Here is a 24,772-nt window from a genome sequence, read left to right on the forward strand (position 1 = left end):
TTGACTCCTTCCATGGAGATGGAGGCAATACGGAAGCAGGTTTTGGGGACGAAGAAGATGATGATGAGGAGGAGGAAGTTGTAGATAGCTCACAGCAAGCAAGCGGAGAAACCAGTTTTCCCGACAGCCAGGAACTGTTTCTCACCCTGGACCTGGAGCCAGTACCCCCCGAACCCACCCAAGGCTGCCTCCTGGACCCAGCAGGCGGAGAAGGGACCTCTGGTGAGTGTACCTTTTAAAATACTATACATGGTTTAAAAGCAAGCATGTGAAAGGATTACTTTGCCCTGGCATTCGCGGTTCTCCTAGATGTACTCCTAAAGCCTTTGCAAAAGGTTTCTGGGGAGGGCAGCCTTATTGCGTCCTTCATGGTAGGACACTTTACCACTCCAGGCCAGTAACACGTACTCGGGAATCATTGCAGAACAAAGCATTGCAGTGTATGTTTGCTGGCATTCAAACGACATCCGTTCTTTATCTCTCTGTGTTATCCTCAGGAGAGTGAGATATAATTCATGGTCACCTGGTTGAAATAGAGTGCTTTTCTTCAGGGGACACTCAGAGGAGCCCATTCCTGCTGGGCTGTTTGCCTGTGGCTCAACAGAAATGTTCCCCGCTGTCAGCCACAGGGAGGGGGGAAGGTTGAGGGGGTAGCCACGCGGTGGAGGGAGGCAAAATGCGACCTTGTAACAAAAGCACATGTGCTATGTATGTAATGTTAACAGCAAGGTTTACCCTGAAAGAGTGTAGCCACTGTTTTATAAAATATGTCTTTTTAAATACCGCTGTCCCTTTTTTTTTCTCCACCAGCTGCATGTGTTTCAATGATCACAGGATCTTCTCCTTCCCAGACGCTAGTGAAGCTTAGAAAGAAAAAAAAACTGCACTCACGATGAAATGTTCTCCGAGCTCATGCTGTCCTCCCACACTGACAGAGCACAGACGAATGCGTGGAGGCAAATAATGTCAGAGTGCAGGAAAGCACAAAATGACCGGGAGGAGAGGTGGCGGGCTGAAGAGAGTAAGTGGTGGGCTGAAGAGAGGGCTGAAGCTCAAATGTGGCGGCAGCATGATGAGAGGAGGCAGGATTCAATGCTGAGGCTGCTGGCGGACCAAACCAGTATGCTCCAGTGTATGGTTGAGCTGCAGTAAAGGCAGCTGGAGCACAGACTGCCACTGCAGCCCCTGAGTAACCAACCGCCCTCCTCCCCAAGTTCCATAGCCTCCACACCCAGACGCCCAAGAACGCGGTGGGGGGGCCTCCGGCCAACCAGCCACCCCACCACAGAGGATTGCCCAAAAAAAAGAAGGCTGTCATTCAATAAATTTTAAAGTTGTAAACTTTTAAAGTGCTGTGCTTAAAGTGCTGTGTTGCATTTTCCTTCCCTCCTCCACCACCCCTCCTGGGCTACCTTGGTTGTCATCCCCCTATTTGTGTGATGAATGAATAAAGAATGCATGAATGTGAAGCAACAATGACTTTATTGCCTATGCAAGCGGTGATTGATGGGAGGAGGGGCGGGTGGTTAGCTTACAGGGAAGTAGAGTGAACCAAGGGGCGGGGGGTTTCATCAAGGAGAAACAAACAGAACTTTCACACGTAGCCTGGCCAGTCATGAAACTGGTTTTCAAAGCTTCTCTGATGCGTACCGCGCCCTCCTGTGCTCTTCTAACCGCCCTGGTGTCTGGCTGCGCGTAACCAGCAGCCAGGCAATTTGCCTCAACCTCCCACCCCGCCATAAACGTCTCCCCCTTACTCTCACAGATATTGTGGAGCACACAGCAAGCAGTAATAACAGTGGGAATATTGGTTTCGCTGAGGTCTAAGCGAGTCAGTAAACTGCGCCAGCGCGCCTTTAAACGTCCAAATGCACATTCTACCACCATTCTGCACTTGCTCAGCCTGTAGTTGAACAGCTCCTGACTACTGTCCAGGCCGCCTGTGTACGGCTTCATGAGCCATGGCATTAAGGGGTAGGCTGGGTCCTCAAAGATACATATAGGCATTTCAACATCCCCAACAGTTATTTTGTGGTCTGGGAATAAAGTCCCTTCCTGCAGCTTTTGAAACAGACCAGAGTTCCTGAAGATGCGAGCGTCATGTACCTTTCCTGGCCATCCCACGTTGATGCTGGTGAAACGTCCCTTGTGATCCACCAGAGCTTGCAGCACTATCGAAAAGTACCCCTTGCGGTTTATGTACTCGGCGGCTTGGTGCTCCGGTGCCCAGATAGGGATATGCGTTCCGTCTATGGCCCCACCACAGTTAGGGAATCCCATTGCAGCAAAGCCATCCACTATGACCTGCACATTTCCCAGGGTCACTACCCTTGATATCAGCAGATCTTTGATTGCGTGGGCTACTTGCATCACAGCAGCCCCCACAGTAGATTTGCCCACTCCAAATTGATTCCCAACTGACCGGTAGCTGTCTGGCGTTGCAAGCTTCCACAGGGCTATCGCCACTCGCTTCTCAACTGTGAGGGCTGCTCTCATCTTGGTATTCATGCGCTTCAGGGCAGGGGAAAGCAAGTCACAAAGTTCTATGAAAGTGCCCTTACGCATGCGAAAGTTTCGCAGCCACTGGGGATCGTCCCAGACATGCAACACTATGCGGTCCCACCAGTCTGTGCTTGTTTCCTGAGCCCAGAATCAGCGTTCCACAGCATGAACCTCCCCCACTAGCACCATGATGCATGCATTGGCAGGGCCCATGCTTTCAGAGAAATCTGTGTCCATGTCCTGATCACTCACGTGACCATGAGATGGTACAGTACAACTGCTAGCAATCCGTATCGCCTGCCTGCTCACCATAAGACGGTTCAATAGGACTGACTGCAGGACTAAAGAGAATGACCTGGTCAAGTCACTCCAAATTTAGTCCCTGCACCCATGTCTGTCCAGGCGCTCCCAGCCGACGTGGCCAGGAGCACCTCGGACATGACGATGATGGCTACCAGTCGTACTGTACCGTCTGCTGCCACAAGGCAATGGGTTGCTGCTACTGTGTAGCAAAGCCGTACCGCGTCTGCCAGCCCCCAGGAGTCATAGGGTGACGGTTACCTGAGCGGGCTCCATGCTTGCCGTGGTATGGCGTCTGCACAGGTAACTCAGGAAAAAAGGCGCGAAACGATTGTCTGCCCTTGCTTTCACAGAGGGAGGGAGGGAAGGGGGGCCTGACGATATGTACCCAGAACCACCCGCGACAATGTTTTAGCCCCATCAGGCATTGGGATCTCAACCCAGAATTCCAATGGGCAGCGGAGACTGCGGGAACTGTGGGATAGCTATCCACAGTGCAACGCTCCGGAAGTCGACTCTAGCCTCGGTACTGTGGAAGCACTCCACCGAGTTAATGCACTTAATGCACTTAGAGCATTTTCTGTGGGGGGACACACACTCGAATATATAAAACCGATTTCTAAAAAACCGACTTCTATAAATTCGACCTTATTCCGTAGTGTAGACATACCCTATGACTTTTAACATCATAGAAACCATACTTATCAAAAACACTTCTAGTTTCAGTCAATTTTACTGTCTGCTGACAGAGCTCTGCGTCTTTCTAAACAGGCATTCAACCTGCAAAACAGTTTACAGCTGGGACATCTCATTCTTTCCCCATACACTTCAAGGCATTCTTCACTAATACATGTACACCAGTGGTTTTACAGGCATGCCAGTACTCACATAAATACAGTGCTCCTATAAAGGCTTTGATATTTTGGATGCTGTAATGTCTGTCATGTTCAAAACAAACAGGATTTTCGGGCACCGTTCCCGACCTGTTATATAAAAAAAGGCAAAAGTTTAAAAAGCAAATAAAAACTTTTTTTTTTAAAACAAGGCTGGTATATGTCTACAAAAACTTCTGTTATGTACAGTGTCAGTCTTTCACGATACACTACTTTAATACGCATGTCTAAATGCTTTTCAAAAGACCTCACATCAGTGAAGCTGATTGTTTTTTGGTCTGAAAACTCCAACTCCTGGTGAAGATGCTGGGCTCTGTCTCATAGTTGGGCATCTGTGGGTTTTCAGATAATGCACATATTTGTAAATGAAATTGCTATTCATTTGTTCAAAAAAAATCACTAAAAATTCTGACTTGAAACCAAAGAATGCCTCTGTGTTACAAAATGCTTCTTTCTTAGTGTGATGTTTAAAACCATAGATTTATTTTAAAAAAATTCTTGTGTTGCAAAAGTTCACAGGTTTTTAAAAAAAAGGTGGGGAGAGAGTGTGGGGGATATGTTTCTTCTGATAACCAGGGTAAGCTGGGTAAGTCTTTAGCTTACATCTTCATGCAGTTACAAAAGTATAGCTTCATGAAAAATGGGTGCCTTTTTGTGGAAAAATGCTGCTTCCTTAGTGTCATGTGTAGATCCAATATAAAAGCATGCTAATATAGTTTTATTTCTAATAAAAATGTTGTTGCAAAAGTGAACAGTTTTTGAAAAAAGCAAGAGGAACTACGGGAAAACATGCTCATCTCTCTCCTTACAAGCGGCATTCAATCCTTCATGCTGACATGTGGCTTTTGTCTTTTTAAACTTTACTTTTTTTTTTTGGAAGACATATGTAAATGTGGGTTATCTATCGTAACTGTGACACTGACAGACCAGGTGCCAGCTTTTGCCAAGACTGCAGGCATTAGCTAAGAACTAACAAATCCATAGTTAGAGACCTGCCCAGTTCACCTGGATGTTAGTTTTGCTCAAAATAGTCTTATCAGAATGTATTTAGTGTTTGGACTCTATGGTTTGTAAATTGCTGCATGCCTTAATTTCACTTATAATGGTGGTATTCCAGGCTATAAGAAAATATATAAATTTTGCTTTGAAAATGTTTGCTCTGAATTTGTGAGCTCAAGCATGGGAATCATCCCCCTCCCCATCCAGAAAGACTATCAAAATCAGATGGGCCATCAAGGTAAATCATAATACAAAGGATTGGTTAATGGCCCTATTACACCTTGAAAATGCTACATGCAAAGAAAAGGAGTACTTGTGGCACCTTAGAGACTAACACATTTATTTGAGCATAAGCCTTTCATGAGCTACAGCTCACTTCATCGGATGCATACCGTGGAAAATACAGTGGGGAGATTTATATACACAGAGCACATGAAACAAGGGGTGTTACCGTACACACTGTAACGAGAGTGATCAGGTAAGGTGAGCTATTACCAGCAGGAGAGCGGGGGTGTGGGGGGGAAACCTTTTGTAATGATAATCAAGGTGGGCCATTTCCAGCAGTTGACAAGAACGTGTGAGGAACAGTAGGGGGAGGGGGGAATAAACATGGGGAAATAGTTTTACTTTGTGACTCTAAGGTAAGACTGGTGTCAGAGTAACAGCCGTGTTAGTCTGTATTCGCAAAAAGAAAAGGAGTACTTGTGACACCTTAGAGACTAACCAATTTATTTGAGCATAAACTTTCGTGAGCTACAGCTCACTTCATCGGATGCATACTGTGGAAACTGCAGAAGACATTATATACACAGAGACGATGAAACAATACCTCCTCCCACTCCACTCTCCTGCTGGTAATAGCTTATCTAAAGTGATCACTCTCCCTACAATGTGTATGATAATCAAGTTGGGCCATTTCCAGCACAAATCCAGGTTTTCTCACCCTCCCCCCCCCCCCCACACACACACAAACTCACTCTCCTGCTGGTAATAGCCCATCCAAAGTGACCACTCTCTTTACAATGTGTATGATCATCAAGGTGGGCCATTTCCAGCACAAATCCAGGTTTTCTCACCCCCCCCCCTCCAAAAACACACACACACAAACTCACTCTCCTGCTGGTGAGACTGATAGAGTAGATCCAAGAGTTCACTTTTGTTATTGGCTTGGTGAAATCTAATTAAAGAACAGACTACCAGTTTGGGGTGTCTGGCCTGTTTTTGACAGCCTGCCCTGAGATAGGCATTCATAGTCGTAAGCCACTCCAGACAGCAAAATTTCCCCCACTGCTTTAAAAAAAAATTATTGTAAGCCCCCTCAGGGGAGGATTTCTATATTATGCTTTAGTATATAAAGCTTTCTTTACAATTTACAAGTTGAACAATTTTTGTTTGATTGTTGTTGAAAGGTTGTTATAAGGAGGAGGGAGAAAAATTGTTCTCCTTAACCTCTGAGAATGGGACAAGAAGCAATAAGCTTAAATTGCAACAAGGACAGTTTAGGTTGGACATCAGGAAAAACTTCCTAACTATCAGGATGGTTAAACACTGGAATAAATTGCATAGGGAGGTTGTGGAATCGTCATCGTTGGAGATTTTTAAGAGCAGGTTAGACAAACACCAGTCAGGGATGGTCTAGATCAGTGGTTCTCAAAGCCGGTCCGCCGCTTGTGCAGGGAAAGCCCCTGGCACGCCGGACCAGTTTGTTTACTTGCTGCGTCCACAGGTTTGGCTGATCGCGGCTCCCACTGGCCACAGTTCGCCGCTCCAGGCCAATAGGGGCTGCGTGAAGTGGCGCAGGCCAAGGGACGTGCTGGCGGCCCTTCCAGCAGCCCCCATTGGCCTGGAGCAGCGAACTGTGGCCAGTGGTAGCTGCAAGCGGCCGAACCTGTGGACACGGCAGGTAAACAAACTGGTCCGGTGCGCCAGGGGCTTTCCCTGAATAAGTGGTGGACCGGCTTTGAGAACCACTGGTCTAGATAATACTTAGTCCTGCCATGAGTGCAGGGGACTGGACTAGATGACCTCTCGAGATCCCTTCCAGTCCTACGATTAAGATGCATCATTTTAAAAATAAGCAAACACTATTTTTGAAAGGCTAGGGTAGTGTACCTTAAATATTTTTTCTGCTAAATCTCCACTAAGCATCCCTTAGATTATAAAGACAGATCTTTATGTCATGTTGCAGGATTTTTCATCTCAGTCAAAAATGACCAATGCAGTTTTTTTCCATGTTAAACTTTTAAAAGTTTGTTAAAACTGTCAGGGTTCCCTCCTCACTCTGAACTCTGGGGTACAGATGTGGGGACCCACATGAAAGACCCCCTAAGCTTCTTTCTACCAGCGTAGGTTAAAAACTTCCACAAGGCAAAAATCCTTTCTTTGTCCTTGGATGGTATTGCTGCCACCACCAAGTGATTTAGACAAAGATTCAGGAAAAGGACCACTTGGAGTTCCTATTTCCCTAAAATATCCCCCCAAGTCCCTTCACCCCCTTTCCTGGGGAGGGTTGAGAATAATATACCAACCAATAGGTTAACTAAGTGAGCACAGACCAGATTCTTGGGTTTTTAGGACACTAAAACCCAATCAGGTTCTTAAAAGAAGAACTTTATTATAAAGAAACAAGTAAAAGAAGCACCTCTGGATGGAAGGTAATTTTACAGGGTAATAAAAAGATTTAAAACACAGAGGATTCCCCTCTAGGCTCAACTTCAAAGTTACAAAAACAGGAATAAACCTCCCTCTTAGCGTAGGGAAAATTCACAAGCTGAAACAAAAGATAATCTAATGCATTTCCTTGCCTTTACTTACAATTTTTGGCATTTAGAGACTAACAAATTTATTTGAGCGTAAGCTTTCGTGAGCTACAGCTCACTTCATCGGATTTTCTTTTTGCGGATACAGACTAACATGGCTGCTACTCTGAAACCTTACAATTTTTGTAATTCTAGATGCTTATTTCAGGTAGGGTTTTAGGAGAGGGTTTTTTTCCTGCCTGATCCCTCTCTCTGTCCTGAGAGAGAACAAAGACAGCACAAACAAAACCTCCCCCAACAGATTTGAAAGGATCTTCTTCCCGTATTGGTCCTTTTGGTCAGGTGCCAACCAGGTTATTTGAGCTTCTTAACCCCTTACAGGTAAAGGAGGAATTTTATGCTACCCTTAGTTGTATGTTTATGACAAAAACTTTACCTGGTTTAACAGCATTTAGATTTTTAAAAATTTAGGAAAGAAAGAGTGTGGGGAAGAAATAGCCTTCTTATCTCTGGTAAAAAGTGTTATCAACTGTTTCACATAAGCAGGTTTTTTTCTTTTAAGTTAGCCTGGGTGTACATATTCTATAAAGTATTTAAAGCTTTCTTTACAGTTTACAAGTAATAAGTTTTAGAGCAGTTTTCTTTTAGGCAAAACTTTAACACTTTTTTTTTTAAAAGGCTAGTATCTTTCTACAAAAACTTCTGTTATGTACAGTGTCAGTCTTTTCATTCATTTATTTAAAGCAGTGGTTCCCAAACTTGTTCCACCGCTTGTGCAGGGAAAGCCCCTGCCGGGCCAGGCCAGTTTGTTTACCTGCCGCGTCCGCAGGTTCGGCCGATCGCGGCTCCCATTGGCTGCAGTTCGCTGCTCCAGGCCAATGGGAACTGCTGGAAGTGGCAGCCAGTACGTCCCTCGGCCCGCGCCACTTCCAGCAGCTCCCATTGGCCTGGAGCATCGAATTGGGGCCACTGGGAGCCGCGATCAGCCGAACCTGCGGACACGGCAGGTAAACAAACCGGCCTGGCCCGGCAGGGGCTTTCCCTGCACAAGCGGTGGAACAAGTTTGGGAACCACTGCTTTAAAGAGATGCATTTTTTTTAAACGGGCCAGTGGTCCATAGCCACACCCCTTAGTGCATTGTAATTGGTTCAGAAAAATTCAGTTTTGAAACATGTCTAAAGAATAGCTTTTGATTGACTCAGGCAAGAGGTGTGGCTTGTCCAAGGCTGACTGTCCTGAAATTACTAGCATTTGACTAGGGGCAGCAAAGGGGTAAACTGATTTTCTCTTGTCTCTGGCGCTTGGTCAGGGACACAGGCTTTTCTTCCTTTCCTGTAATTTTAAAACTCTTTGCAGCCTCTCTCACTTGATTTTCTCTCTCTTTCTGTAACAGGCTGAAAGGCTTTGCTTTTCTCGGCTGTTCTACAGCCTCTCTCACTTTGTGCTCTGTTTAACCCAACCCAACTTTATTTTTTCTAAAAATACATGTTCTATAACTAATTTAAAGCCTTTATTTCATAGAATCATAGAATCATAGAATATCAGGGTTGGAAGGGACCTCAGGAGGTCATCTAGTCCAACCCCCTGCTCAAAGCAGGACCAATCCCCAATTAAATCATCCCAGCCAGGGCTTTGTCAAGCCTGACCTTAAAAACTTCTAAGGAAGGAGATTCTACCACCTCCCTAGGTAACGCATTCCAGTGTTTCACCACCCTCCTAGTGAAAAAGTTTTTCCTAATATCCAACCTAAATCTCCCCCACTGCAACTTGAGACCATTATTCCTTGTCCTGTCATCTTCTACCACTGAGAACAATCTAGAGCCATCCTCTTTGGAACCACCTCTCAGGTAGTTGAAAGCAGCTATCAAATCCCCCCTCATTCTTCTCTTCTGCAGACTAAACAATCCCAGTTCCCTCAGCCTCTCCTCATAAGTCATGTGTTCCAGACTCCTAATCATTTTTGTTGCCCTTCGCTGGACTCTCTCCAATTTATCCACATCCTTCTTGTAGTGTGGGGCCCAAAACTGGACACAGTACTCCAGATGAGGCCACACCAATGTCGAATAGAGGGGAACGATCACATCCCTCGATCTACTGGCTATGCCCCTACTTATACATCCCAAAATGCCATTGGCCTTCTTGGCAACAAAACTGTATGTGACGTTATTGACTTGAACTGGGATCGTATAGAACATTGTTGCAACCAAGGTCCTGTAGTGGCACCAAATCTTTTATAAAGGGGGTCAAATAAGGTATCTAAGACAAGGTTATGGTTTGCTGGTTATGATTATGCTATCTGTTTGCATGTATCATTTTTGTATTTAAAGATATAAGTATTGGCTCTATACTGTCTGTATTTCAAACTTGTGCTATGCTTCTGGGTGACACCCCAGACAAGTTGGTGTCAGCTCTGCCTAGCCTGCTTGATGGCCCATTAAGGGCCATCAGCTATACACCTGACCCATTGAAAGAAGGCAGACACGCCTTGTGACTCAGCAAGGTATGCAGGGACATGCCTATGGAGAGAACTCTGAGGTTTTTCCATGCCATGTGATGGTCAGCTTGTCCTTGGGACAAAGAAAGAGAAACCACATGGCAAGAGAATATAAAAAGCTGCTGCAGCTCCTCCATCTGGTCTTCAATCCTGCTTCATACCTCTGGAGGAACTTTGCTACACTGAAGCTTTGCCCAAGGACTGAATGACCCATCCCAGCTGTGGATGTAATCCAGAGACTTGCAGTTTATTCTATCACTGCTACAATCCTTAACCAAGAACTTTGCCATTACTGTATGTAATTGATTCCACCAATTCTTGCTCTCATCTATATCTTTTTCCTTTTATGAATAAACCTTTAGATTTTAGATTCTAAAGGACTGGCAACAGTGTGATTTGTGGGTAAGATCGGATTTGTATATTGACCTGGGTCTTGGGCTTGGTCCTTTGGGATCGAGAGAACCTTTTTTCTTTTACTGGGGTATTGGTTTTCACAATCATTTGTCCCCATAACGAGTGGCACTGGTGGTGATACTGGGAAACTGGAGTGTCTAAGGGAATTGTTTGTGTGACTTGTGGTTAGCCAGTGGGGTAAAACCGAAGTCTTCTGTGTCTGGTTGGTTTGGTTTGCCTTGGTGTGCCTAGAAACCCCAGCCTTGGGCTGTATCTGCCCTGCTTTAAGCAATTTGTCCTAAATTGGCACTCGCAGTTGGGTCCTGCCAGAACCAGCATCGTTACACTGTATAAAAATATTTTTCTCTAAAAAGGCCTGTTAACATATTTTTCTTTACACTTTATTTTTGTTTGCTAAACTATTTAAAAATGTGTAAAAAGCCTGAAAAAAAAGTCTTTTATTCTAACCTTTAAAATGTCTTGAAATGTGAAAAACACCCAAACAGTCCTAATGTTTCCTATTAAAAAATAAAAAAACATTTTCAAAATGGTCACCACATCAAATGTGTAAATGTCCAGAAATGAGATCCGAGGACAGGACATAAACCAAAAAGGGGGCGTGAAAACCTGTCAATTTATATGGTGGTGGAACGTACGGAGGTCTTACTACTCAGGCACCTGAACTGAGACCTACCCCTTCTGTGCTTTCAGTGCCCTGGAAATGCCCAAGCAGCATGGAAGACAAGGAACACACAGCCTGTCTCTAATGAGAAGTGAGGTACAGGGGTGGGGCTGGAAGTAATAGGAGTAGAAGGGAACCAGGGCATAAGCTGAGGGGAATGGATAATAGGGGCTATGGTAACATGGTCAAAAGCTGGGGATAGGAAATAGGAACCAAGGAAGAACAGGAGTCAAAGGAGAGGAATAAAGAGGAATAGAAACAGGGATGGAAGCTGGGGTATGAGGCAAAAGGGTCTATAACATTAAAGAGAACACTCCTCTCCAGAACTTTTAACTGAACCCAAAATTTCTGGCAGCAACAAAAGGAGACAATTCAATTAACAGCAGGATACCAAGGGAGGAAAAATAACTTTTGAAGTGGTAATGAGAGTGGCCCATTTCAGACAGTTGACAAGAAAGTGTGAGTAGCAGTAGGGGGAAATTAGTTTGGGGAAATTAGGTTTAGGTTTTGTAATGACCCAGCCACTCCCAGTCTTTATTCAGGCCTAATCTGATGGTGTCCAGTTTGCAAATTAATTCCAGCTCTGTAGTTTCATGCTGGAGTCTGTTTTTGAAGTTTTTTTGTTGAAGAATTGCCACTTTTAGGTCTGTTATCGAGTGACCAGGGAGGTTGAAGTGTTCTTCTACTGGTTTTTGAATGTTATGATTCCTGATGTCAGATGTGTGTCCATTTATTTTTTTCCATAGAGACTGTTCGGTTTGGCCAATGTACATGGCAGAGGGGCATTGCTGGCACATGATGGCATAGATCACATTGGTAGATGTGCAGGTGAATGAGCCCCTGATGGTGTGGCTGATGTGGTTAGGTCCTCTGATGGTGTCCCTTGAATAGATATGAGGACAGAGTTGGCACTGGGGTTTGTTGCAGGGTTTGGTTCCTGGGTTGGTGCTTTGTGTTTGCCTTAGAATTTTATCTTCGGACTTTACTGACAAAAAAAGTTTTATCTCCTGTTAGCATTTCAGAGCTGATATAGCTACTGGAGAATGAGCTGAGATCTATTGTGCCTTGGGTATCAGCAACAACATCATCAGCTAACATCTGCATATGGAGCTTCTTATTACTAATAAAATGATGTCCAAGGACAGGGAGAAAAAACATCTTGAAAGTCCCTGGTGGAGTTTGTGGCTAAATTATAAAAAAAATCCTCTTTTGTTTTGTAAATTGAAAAAAAAATGATATTCACTGAAAGATATGTAAAATAATTTTTCTGATAGAAAAGCACAAAAATTAGGGATGGGCCCAAATTAAAACACAGATCTGATTCAGTTCCACTTCTTCTAGTGAAAACATCTTACATCAATTTTTCACACCAGTGTCTTTGATGGAGTTCTGATTTGCCCTAGTATAAGTAAGAGCAAGATCAGGCCCAGAAATGTTCCAAAAAGAACTTTCTGTGTTGGTGGGGAACAGGATGAGACCTGCATAGGTTATTACTGACATAGATGCTTATGTGCTTTGGTCCCCATTCAGTTATATATGTATCTATCAATTATTTCTGTCTTGGATTTAGTCTCCCAGTGGAAAGCATTGTTCATATGTTTGTTTTTATTGGTGTATAACAACACCAGTCCTCCTGTGATCTTATGCAAGTCATGGCTGAGACTATTTTCAGAGATTACAGTTGCAGTGAAATACGACAAGAATTAGCACAGCAGTGCTGCTGCCAGTGAGAAATAAATGGGTTGGTGTCTCTTGCTCCTGTGAATACTTCAAATGTAGATAAAACTAAATTCCAAGAAAGAAAGATCTCATCTTCTATAGCATGTGAATATAGGAACTGCCAAACTGGATCAGACCAGTGGTCCACCTGTTCCAGTACCAGATGCTTCCAAGGAAGGTGAAGGAAACTCCATAATGGACAATTACAGAATAATCTGCTGTAGAGTGGTCTGCGCACCACCTGTAGTACCCTCTTGTGTCAGGCTGTGATGTTGCAAGGCGCCCTTGTCTCTGGCACCTCCTGGAGGCCATCTCTCTCTCACCATGTTTTCTGGGGCTCAGCCCTCCAGCCAAGTTCAGTCCCCTTTCAGGGTAACAAAAAGGTCCAAACAAAAATCCTAACAAATCCAAAGTGATGATTCTTTTTCAGCCCCTCTCAGGCCAAATTAATGGCTAGTTCTTTCACAGCAGGATTCCCCATACTGCCTCCCTCCTCCAGGGACTCTGGCAGTTTATCTCTGGGGTTCTTCTTGTTCCCACTTACAAGCTCTATCCCAGGGCTTCTCCCCCAGGAGACTAACCTGCTCCCTGTGGGTTTCTTCTATCCATCATGGGCCCTAACTCAGGGCTTCCTCCACAGGAGTCTACTCTGGTCCCCTGGGGTTTCTTTACCAGATCTCTCTCTATCTGTCATGTTCCCTTCCCCAAAGCCAGTTTCCACCTGTAGGACTCTGGTCTGGAGTCTTATGCCAGCTCTCTTCCCAAAGGCTAGTGAGAAGAGCTCTGCCACTGTCTCCATTTTCCAGGGATCTTGACAATTCTCTTGGGGTTCTCACTGTCAGCTCCAAGCCCTCCCTCAGGGCTTTACTCCACAGCAGCCTACCCTGCTTCCTATGTGTAAGGGGACTGTTGGCCCCTGACTAAAATTCAGTGGCGAGGGGGGGGAGGTTTGGTTGGCTAGCTCCCAGTACCAAAAGAAAGGGGAAGGGTTGATGGAAAATCATTACCAATGGTGGAGGCCAATGCTCCTGGTCAGCCTGATTGACAGGGTGGCAGGCTAATGATAGAGTCAGGAGGCCAGGGGGGTCCTGTCCCCCGTGTGAGCTGGAATTGTCTGGAACAGAGGGGGTCCAAGCTAAGGAGAGAGCAGGAGCCGGAGATGAGCTGGGGAGCAGAACCATGCCAGCCAGAGAGAGCCAGGGAAGCAGCCCAGGGAGCTGGTCAGTGCTGGGAGCAGAGCTGCAGCAACCAGAGCCAGAGGGGCCAGAGAAGCAGCCCAGGGAGATGGAGGCAGAGTGGAGCTGAGACAGAGAGCTGGAGCTGGGAGGGGGGCTGGAGCAGTCCGGAGCCAGCTGCAGTGAGCAGCTGGGGGGAGCGAGGGGGACACAGGGCAGCGGGCCCAGCGCAGGGAGTTGCCCCCAGCCAAGACGCCATGCAGGCCAGACGTGGAGGGGGATCGTAACGGCGACGGGGCGAGGGTGACACTGGAAAGAAAGGTCCTGCCCCCTAGAGCCTAAGAGCGTGTGGCACCACCAGAGCAAGTGTCCGACCCGCAGCACCCCTGCAGCACAGCCAGGGCCTGAGAAGGAGGCCTGGGACTTGTGAGGAACAGACTGAACTTCCCTTACATTCCGGAGACACTGGTTGTGATTCTGCTGTACCCACTAAATGGGGGGTGCTGAGAGCCATTGAACCTAACTGTAAACCCTGTATGTAATGGAAACCACTTCCAGCCAGGGAGTGCTGCGCAGCCCCTGCACTCCTAGTTCCAGCACCTATGGCAGGGTTATGTGTTTTCCTTTAACCTTTCCCATTTTTTCCTTATTTTTTTAAAATTGATTGCTGTTTAATAAATTGTATTTACTTTGAACTTATGTAATGATCAGTTGGTCAGGGAAGCATCCAGTGCAGAGAGAGCACCCCGGAGTGGAGACACCCTACCCCCTGCCCTAAGTGACCACAACAAGGTTGGGGGTTGAGCCCCCCAGGAATCCTGGGCCCAGCCTTGTTGGGGTTATGAGGACTCCGCCACACAGGAGATTAGAAGGGGAACCCTTGAGGTCAGGCAGGACTCTGGGTAAAGAAAGTGGGAGCAAGGACTCAGATCCTTTTGCTAGCCCATTTCACCAGGGTAGTGCATAAGCCAGGAAAGTTCCCCACAATAGCAGGACTATTCCCCCGCTTACATAATGGCTCGCTTCCAGCCTGCAGTAGCTACAACGCTTCTCCAAACAGTGTTCCTTTCTCAGCAACCTTTCCTTTATACTGTTCTAGCTGCCTCTGCTTCTAGCTCAGCTGCTCCATTACTAATTAGCTAAAGGGGCACCACCTGGAGCACCTGATGGCTTCCAGTTGTAGCCCACAGGGTTGTCATGGGCTAGTTAGGCCCTAATTCTCCTGAAGGGCCATTGGCTCCGTGACATCTGCCAATGAGGGAAATATTTTGTCTTCACTTTTGTAGGACTGAAAAGATATTAATAAGCTATACATAAATTTATAAATCTGCTAAAACTGGCTCTTTCCCTGTGTGCTGATACAGATTAGGTAAACAAGACTAATGATTCAGAATGTAAGTTGATTACAAGGCAGAGGGTCAGAAAGGAATTTTTTCTCCTAGCATGCAGTGTTGGTTTCACTTCTCTGAATCAACAGGTATTGGTCACTGCCAGAGACAACAGGCTAGTTCAGTGCTGCAGATCCCATGAGAGTTGAGAATCTAAGCTGAAAAGGTGTTGAGGGACCAATGTATGACAAATTTTACTGTAGATGTATGTACTGTAGTGACTACAGATCCCACCAAGTAGTGTCCTATCTAGATCAATTTCCTTCCCTTAGTAGTATTATTATTCCCTTAGTAGTATTCCCTTAGTAGTAGAACCTCTTGCTAATTGTGAAAATGTCACTTCTTAATGGGGAAGGAAACAAACTACAGGATTCAAAGAATGTGGGCGAAGAAGCATTATGTATCATTTCTTCCCACAGGACCTGAGCTTACTTTCTGTGAGGCATCTTGCTGTTCTTGGGGATAGGATGGTAGAACTTGAGTTTCTTGCATAGCAATGCAAAACACTAACATCTCAGCACCAGCACTGGTTGTATGGGTGATCAACCACCATGGTTGCCCTGAGCCCCAATTTCCAGGGGGCATTGGACCTCTGTGCTGCTCAGTTTTCATAATTTTTATTTATTTTATTTATTTGTTTGTTTATTATGGCTCGGTTTCTGGATGCTGAAAACATTTTCCACCCTGGGCAGCCAAAAGGCTAGCACTACTCTTGAGGGGCACTATCACCATTGTATTTTTTAGTTTACTGAAACCCAGAAGTCTTCATTATTTGACTAATTATTTGCATTTTTTCCTCAGAGACAAACAAGACGGTCTGCTGGAATTATGGTAGGTGCTTTTGGGAAGGACGTGTGATTTCCTTGTAAGACGCTACCAGTAAAATTGTCCATATCCTTTTCTTCATCCTGACAACATAAAAGGTCCCCCCACTTTGTATCTTTTTTTGTTGTATATCAAAGGAAAAGGAGAAAGGGAACTGTTTATAGATTTAACTACAGTTCCTTCTAATCATTGGCTTTTTCCCTCCACAAATGAAATATGGGGCTGAACCAGGTTGAAATGTGGTCTTGTGGCTAGAGCAGGGAAAGTCCTGCATTCTCTTCCTGTCTCAGCAACTTCCTTGGGACAAGTCATTGACATCCATGGAGCCTGTTTGTGCTTGGCATTAATCTTTGTACTTCAGTTGCCCCATCTGTAAAAGGGCATAATAATAGGTGACTCCCAGAATTATTTTCATGCTCCATTAATTGTTTGCAAGACACTTTGAAAACTGTTTTGGAAAGGTCTTACACAAATACAAATAATTATTTTTATATGACTAAACTCATTTAATTTACAGCTAAGAGATTAATTGAAACCACAATCATAAAAGAAAGGTAGGTAAGCAGTTCATTTAATACAAAACTAGTAGCCTAGTAACCTGCTTGGTGTTTGTAAGTTCTAAAAAATAAAGCAAGCCTGAGCGAAAGCAGCCATGATTAACCATATCGGAAATGTCAAATATGGCCTTCCTTTGTTTCGCTAGAAGATTTATTGTAGAGCTCAAATGTGTACTGTGAACTTTCTCACACCTTACCTCCAGTTGATTGGAATTTAATAAACAACTCTGTTACTGATGCACAAGGAGGACTAGAATCCGACTCACTCTTTCAGAGCTGTGCTGCTCTGCTGGACTAAGAAGAGTAAAGAGCAGTAATGGCTTATTTACATCACCATTATTAACAGATATGACTCTGATACACACAAGGACCAGCTCTGATATGTAAGCAGGTGTCATTTTTATGTAATCACTTTTCAGACTAGAACAACATTTTAGACTTGGCATGTAGGAGTCAAGCAACTTCCACCTGTGGTCAATATGCTGTTTTAGGCAATAACTGTATTTTCTTTTTGTCTTCTCTTATCTATGATGTTCATAGGGCAGGGCTCAGAAAACCAGTCCTGGACAGCACAAGCACTGTGAGAAATGTTTCAACCGGCAATGCCAAGTCCCAGTCGAGCTCACCATCTCTTGCCTAGTGATCAACTGCCATTCACGCTGTGGGGCTGCCTTTCATATGTGTAAACAGGAAGAACACCAACTCTTATGTCCCCTAGAGCAGGTCTCATGCCTCAACTCAGTTTATGGCTGCCCTTTCTCCATGGCCCGTTTTAAGCTGGCAAAGCACCTTCAGGTCTGTCCAGCCAGTGTTGTCCACTGCTCTATGGAATGGAATCGCTGGCCAAATGTAGACTCAGAAACCATTCTACATAAGAACATTATGAAGGAGCCACATAATGATCAGTATCTAGATACAGCCCTAGCCCTCAGAGATCAGAAGATTCTTTTTAGAACTCTGAAAATGGTTGAGCTATTTCCAGAATGGAGAGAAAATGATAACACAGAAGAGCCAATAGCAGGTTTGGAAGAAGGAGCCATTGGAGGAATAGCATGTGATTCTATAGAAGCTGATGGCCAAGTTGCTGAGCTTACCCAACAGGAGCGTGAGGATTTGGCAAAGGATAAGAAGGGGATGGATCTAGTAAGTTACAAAGCCTGGGAGAACATGTTTAGCAAAGAGCTTTCAGCATTGAAGGCAACAGATGTTTCAGCAAACTCGGAAAAAAAGGAAGGAGATTGCTACAAGAAAACAGGACAGATTCTTTGTGATGGCAACCCCAAAGAGAAGACAAAGGAAGCAGCTATTGTGGAAGAGCCAAAAGAAAACAAAAATAATCAAGTGATTACAGGTGCAGAAAAGACAGGTCTGGCTCCTTGGCAAGATGGGATCCTGGAGAGGTTGAAAAAAGAAGTTAACATAGGGGATTATAACATGTACCTGGTGCATCATGGGAGAATGCTCATCCATTTTGGTCAGCTAGCTGCTTGTACACCAAGAGAGAAAGACTTTGTGTATGGGAATTTGGAGGCTCATGAGGTGAAGACTGTGTGCACCTTCAGAGTGCCAGTTAGCTATCATGGCAAAAGAGCACAACTTCGAGATTCCTTGGCATACAAGACAGCAATGATGGACAAGTCAGTGGATACTTCAGATTTGCAAATAAGCCTTGAGGAATTTCCTAAATCAGATACAGCCAGAAGTACACTATTGTGTGCATTGGAAAAGGAACTGAAAGGTCATGAGATCTCAGAAGCAAAGAATATTGATGGACTGTTCATGGATTTTGGGACACAGACATACAGCTTTCAGGTGGAACCCTTCTCCTCTAGAGCTGTTCTAGCGGATGTTCTGGATATAAAAAGCCCACCAGAACTCCATGTAGAGCTTCATACTGAGTGTGTGACTAGAAGACATAACAAAAGCTGCTCAGCCTTCACATTCACTTGCAATCACTTCTTCAGGAGGGATGAGTTTCCTTCACATTTCAAGAATGTTCATGCTGATATCCAGTCCTCTCTAAATGGATGGTTCCAACATCGTTGTCCACTTGCCTACTTGGGATGTACTTTTGTTCAAAACCGCTTCTACCCTGCTAGTCATAAAGCAAAGATTATCTACAGCCAGCATCTTGATACATTTGCTATTAAACCAGAAGTTGATCCTGTGCTCTCTGAAATACAGAAATGCAATTTTACAACAAGTAATCAAGGAAAAGGTAAAGAATCCCTGAGCAGCCTTCCATTGGAACTTTTACAGTATATTGCTGGGTTCTTGGACAGCTTCAGCTTGTCTCAGCTGTCCCAAGTGTCTGTACTGATGAGGGATATCTGTGCCACTCTACTTCAAGAGAGAGGGATGGTCCTCCTGCTGTGGGAGAAAAAAAGATATTCCCATGGAGGTACTTCATGGAGAGCTCGCAAAAAGGCAAGTGACAGTGGTGTTTGGAAAACAAAAGGTATTTGCAGGATCATCGAATTAAAAATATAACACAAGACTTGACTCTGTTTGATGTGAACTGAGCTGTCCTGATACTTAAAGGTCACACACAGAACTTTTTAGAAATTGGACTTGTATCTCTTTTGGGTTCTGTACAGTACTTAAAGATAGCCTGAAACTACCACATCCTATTTTGTAAGGCAAAAGTGAAATACTTGCAAGTAACTGTGACTGTGAAGGGAGCCCAGATTTTCACATCAACTCCTAATGTTTTCACTGATTGGTAATTTACAGGGTATTCATGAAAATTTGCTTTGTTGGGACTTGGCTTCTTAAGGTATCAGGCATGGGATAGGAAGCCCTTTACCTCTAAGTTTAAAACTAGCCCAGGTTGGTAATGACTGAAAATTACTTACATCTGCTGGCGACTTTTGGTGGTCTAAGTGAAATGTGTTGACAGGTCTCACTCCAGCTCTCAGTCAGTGGGTGTCAGCATTACACATTCATCATCACAACTGACACTGATTTTGCTGTTACTCTCACAAGAAGTCAAGGACTGAATAGTTTTGGGAGACTTTGGGCTTATCTACATGGTATGTTAGAGCGCACCAGCTGGGATGGAAATTCTAATGGGCACCAGCTTGTTGCACACTAACTGGCCAGTGTGAATCATAGAATCATAGACTTTAAGGTCAGAAGGGACCATTATGATCGTCCAGTCTGACCCCCTGCACAACACAGGCCACAGAATCTCACCCACCAACTCCTGTAACAAACCCCTAACCTATGTCTGAGCTATTGAAGTCCTCAAATCTTGGTTTAAAGACTTCGAGGTGCAGAGAATCCTCCAGCAAGTGACCCATGCCCCACGCTGCAGAGGAAGGCAAAACCCCCCCAGGGCCTCTGCCAATCTGCCCTGGAGGAAAATTCCTTCCCAACCCCAAATATGGCGATCAACTAAACCCTGAGCACGTGGGCAAGACTCACCATCCAGACACCCAGGAAAGAATACTCTGTAGTAACTCAGATCCCACCCCACCTAACATCCCATCACAGGCCATTGGGCATATTTATCGTTAATAGTCAAAGATCAATTAATTGCCAAAATTAGGCTATCCCATCATACCATCTCCTCCATAAACTTATCAAGCTTAGTCTTGAAGCCAGATATGTCTTTTGCTCCTGCTGGTGTGCACTAAAAGTTCTCTCATGTGTGTTAATGTATTACTGTTTGAAATGGGATTACATCAGTGTGCCCTAGAGGACTTTAGTGTGTCCCAACAGGGTCAACATGAGCCAGTCAGTGTGCAAACATGCTGGTGCACATGAGAATTTATGCCCCCCTGGTGCACATTAACACATTGTGCAGACAAGCTCTTTAATATGACTACATATACAAGGTCATACACGCAGAGACAAAGAGTGTGTGTCACACAGGATGTATTTTGAAAAGCAGTGACTCTGAAAAGGACTTAGGGGTAAAAGTAGATAACCAAATGAACATAAGCTCTCAGTTTAAAGCTCTGGCCAAAAAGCTAATGTGAACTTTGGATGTATAAAAAAGGAAATCTCGAGTAGAAATAGGGATGTTATATTACCTATGTATATGGCAGGCAGGGGACTACCACCACATTGTTTCCAGTAGTACTGTGTCCATGTCTGGTGTCTGTGCTTCAAAAAGGACACCAAAAATGGGTAAGGGTTTAGCGAAGAACCACAAAAATGTTTTAAGATCTGACTTTCAGTGAGAGGCATAGGGAGCTCAGTCTGTTAAGGTTAAGAGGTGACTCGATCATTGTCTATAACAAGTACCTATATGGGGAGAAGATATGTAAGAGCTGAGGGCTTTTTAATCTAGCATAACAAAATTGAACAGCTGGAAGTTGAAGCTAGCCAAATGCAAATTGGAATTAGGTTAGGAATAAGTTACAACATTTTAATTGCTGGGAATCAACCAGTGGAAGAACTTACGCAGTGATGTGGTGGATTCTGCTTGATCATTTGAAATCTTTAAATCACAATTTATGGGCTTTATGCAGAAATTACTGTGTGAAATTTTATGGTAATGCAGGCCAGACTAGATGATCACAGTTGTCCCCTTTTGGACTTAAAATCTGTCAGTCTATTAATGGAATGCCTCTCTCACTCCTCCAGGTGAGAAGTGAGGGAGATTGGTGAAGGAGCACAAGGTTTGGGGATGGGACTTCACACTGCCGCTGTTCTGCTGCTCTTGGACTGTTGACAGAAGACATAAGTTTACAGAGTTGTCAGTCTGGTACATTTCACCAGCACTTCACTAACAAATATAGGGAAAGAGGGTGAACTTTTAAACCACCTTTCCTTCCTTCCAGTTTTAGGCTGATCAGGAGCCAAAACAGCCCTAGTATAATTTAGGCAGGCTGGAACCTGCTTTAAATTACAATTCATTCTCTGGTGCTTCCTATGAAAATTGCTAAGAATTTAGCACTGTCCCAGAATTTCCATACTGCTGTGTTGTGACTCTGCTCCGGCCGCCTTGGGACCGCGGCCAGGAGCCACCAAGCTGCAGCTGCTCCTGGCACCCCAGGACTGCTGCTCAGGCAGCTTCCAGGGCCAGCTGCACTGGCCGCTGCTCGGGCGATCCGGGGCCAGCTGCCCGGGGCTGACAGAGCAGCAGCCGGTGCAGCTAGCCCCAGGCCACTCCAGCAGCGGCTGGTGCAGCTGGCTGCGGGGCCACCTGAGCAGCTGGCTGCAGAGCTGCTCCAGCAATGGCTGGCGTGGCTGTCCCCAGGGCCAGCTGCTTGGGCGGTTCTGGGATCAGCCACACTGGCCGCTGCAGAACTTCTGGAGGTCGCAGGAAGTCACAGAATCGGTGACTTCCACAACCTCCGTGACAGACATGGAGCCCTATGCATAATACCTAGTAATATGGTGTATACGACTACTATCATATATGTATTGGCTAATATTTCACATATTTGGATTTCTGTTACAGATAACTTTAACTCTGAAGTTCCTAGATTTATAATGCTTGGTTTTGGAATAATTATAACATTGGTCGAATGTTTTTTACCTATAAGTTATTCATGTGCACTCTCAACCTTACTTCCATTTTAATATACTTTTGGTTTGGTATACACAAGTATGTATTTACACAAAGAGAGAGATGTTATAAGACAGTGTATATAAAGACATAGGACCTGATTTTCCACTGTTACACCAATCCTATGCTATCATGACTCCACTAGTCAGTCCAATCAATTAAGAGTAATGACAGTCCATTTTAATATCAGAACATCGATGTGTTTGTAAAACCTCTTTGCATTTTAATTAACATTCTAGTATTCTCTCCTTTATTCCCACATACTAGATCTGGCAGTTTAGCAGCCTGTTCTCCCCTGTTAACAACTGGCAGTTCGGTGATGTTCCCTCCATGTCTGAACACCTGAAGATCTGTCCGTTCTACGATGTGGAGCACAAGAAGGATCCATTCTTGCTTGCCAGCATGTGTGGACCCCGAAAGCGGGCTCAAGATAGCTTGGTCTCAACCTTCAGGCATGGATCCTGAATACATCCCCCCAGCTTCCTCCCCCAGGTCTCTCAAAGGAGTACTGGGATCTGGGTTGTAGAGATTATTATGTGGGCACCCCATAAGAAAATTCCCTTTGGAAACACAAAATCAACCTTTTGCTGTTCTGTTTGGAATATGTTGCATCATTTTCCTTCAGTATTTTAGCAATACTAAAAAAAAAAAAAATCAGTACTTCATTCAGCTGATTGCTGATATCACAGGCTTTCTGTTTATTTTTTGTGTTTCATGCCTGCTCATAAATAGAGCCACCTGGAAAAAGCAATGATAAGAGTACTGGTTTATAACAGGCAACCTGGCAATCTGGAAATCAGGGAAAAGCTACTGTCACCATACTTTTTCCCTGAGGGAGGAAAGAGCCGCTAGAGTACCTAGTTTGGATGAATCTTATCCCTCTCAGTAAGCAGAATCATCGACGACTACTAGCACACAGAGAAATTCCTAGAGTGTGCATTTGCTAGATTACTTGAAAACTGACAGATGTGGAGATAGCAAGGGTACTGGTGTGCATAGGCATAGGAGAACAAGCCCCAAATTGGTGGATGAGTTACAGCTATATAGATCGGTTTCAGAGGAACAGCCGTGTTAGTCTGTATTCGCAAAAAGAAAAGGAGTACTTGTGGCACCTTAGAGACTAACCAATTTATTTGAGCATGAGCTTTCATGAGCTACAGCTCACTTCATCTGATGAAGTGAGCTGTAGCTCACGAAAGCTCATGCTCAAATAAATTAGCTATATAGATGTTTTATCAAGGAGACAGGAATGCATCAAACAGTAACAAACTGGTATTTGAGGGAAAAGGACTTTAGGCCCTGATTCATGAAAGTATCCCCATTCTGGACCGCATTTAAGTGCATGCTTAAAGTAGAGATGGTTGAAACAGTTCAAATAAAAAAATTCTTTGTCAAAAATGACAGCCAAAATTAAAGACCATTTTTTGACAAATTTGCCCTAAATGACACTGTTTTCAATGTCATGCAGTGAGTCAGAAACATTCCTGGCTTCTATGCTCAAACTTCTAAACAATTCTCATTGGCCAGCTGATGCAAAGTGGAATAGCACCATGAAAGTCAGTTTATACCAGCTGAGGATCTGGCCCATTTTACAATTAGTACCTGTCCCAATGGTGTTGGTATTATTTCAGCTCTGGTCTGCTTGCGTCAAGTCCAGAGAAAATTGCTCCGCTAGATCTCTTTACATAGAGAGAGAGATTATGACATCAGTTTCACCCCCACTCCATACCTGTCATCTTGACTCTTCCTTTATTCTGTCTGTGAAAGCAGGTCCTGGAATCAGACTGGAGAGAAAGGGCAACATTTTTAATTTTGGCAGTTCAGGATATGAATTAGAGAAGAGAACATCTTGACAGTGGTCCCTTTCCCTTCCCTTCATTTGATGCTGCAGGATGTTGTCCCTGTTAACTGGTGACCAGGCACTAGCTAGGATTTAATTAATCAGAAGAGATATGCTGAGCTGGTCTAACCTGGAAGCCTCTGATAAAAGCTTCACTGAAATCGTCTGAGCTAGATCCTGCCCTATTTATCTTAGTGAGCATAACATGGATTTTAAAGACGGATACCAAAGGGGTTGGCTAGGAGAAGCTGGGCACCTGTTGCTTTTGTAAAACAACTTGTCTGCTATAGAGGAGCTCTGATTGGAAGACTGAATCCAAACCTCTAATACTGAGGACATTTGGATCCAGATCTCATACTTGAATTTCATGGCCTGGCCCCATTTTAGTTGCCTGTTTTATTTCCAAAGAATAAAAATCACATTCTACTCTGGGTCTTGACTGACAGACTATGTGTCAGTCCCAGTACCCTACACTGAAACTATGGCTTAGGTGAGACCTGGGAAGTATAAGGAATAAATTTAAACGCATGAGACAAGCATGGACTTTTGGAACAATAAGTGTTAAGTGGGTTTCCTGAGGAATCCCTGGGGAGTGGTTAATATAAATTCCACTACACGAGTTATGCAAAAACCTAGTCCTTTCAAACTATGCCCTGAGGAGCGGGCCATCAATTGGTGATTGCCTGTTCTCGGAGACTGGAGATCAAAGGCCCAAGCTCTATAC

The 24,772-nt window shown here is 44.4% G+C and overlaps 2 protein-coding genes and 1 long non-coding RNA gene across 6 annotated transcripts in view; 2 read left to right on the forward strand and 1 right to left on the reverse strand.

The window, feature by feature from the left end:
- LOC142070617 (uncharacterized) lies at window positions 1-1,349 on the forward strand. Its single transcript, XR_012666521.1, has 2 exons — window positions 1-222; window positions 811-1,349. It is a non-coding gene; the product is annotated as an uncharacterized LOC142070617 (long non-coding RNA).
- A 2,345-nt stretch (window positions 1,350-3,694) lies between these two features.
- VAMP1 (vesicle associated membrane protein 1) overlaps window positions 3,695-24,772 on the reverse strand; it is a 112,724-nt gene continuing 91,646 nt past the window's right edge. Inside the window, exons 5-6 of one of the 4 annotated variants that reach the window (XR_007352710.2) lie at window positions 23,938-23,992; window positions 3,695-3,785 (exon numbers count right to left, since the gene is read on the reverse strand). The gene's annotated coding sequence lies outside the window, so the exon portion shown is untranslated. Of the gene's footprint in view, window positions 3,786-16,612; window positions 21,362-22,201; window positions 22,947-23,937; window positions 23,993-24,772 lie in introns of those variants that run through there. The other 3 variants (XR_012664972.1, XR_012664973.1, XR_012664974.1) reach the window with 3 other exon arrangements.
- FBXO40 (F-box protein 40) lies at window positions 15,300-22,689 on the forward strand. The gene is made up of 3 exons (XM_048837150.2): window positions 15,300-15,311; window positions 17,228-19,114; window positions 22,476-22,689. The coding sequence occupies exons 1-3, from the start codon at window positions 15,300-15,302 to the stop codon at window positions 22,671-22,673; spliced, it is 2,097 nt and encodes a 698-aa protein (XP_048693107.2). The 3' UTR covers window positions 22,674-22,689.

This window comes from Caretta caretta, chromosome 1, assembly GCF_965140235.1.
Source record: "Caretta caretta isolate rCarCar2 chromosome 1, rCarCar1.hap1, whole genome shotgun sequence".
Classification (NCBI taxonomy): Eukaryota; Metazoa; Chordata; order Testudines; family Cheloniidae; genus Caretta; species Caretta caretta.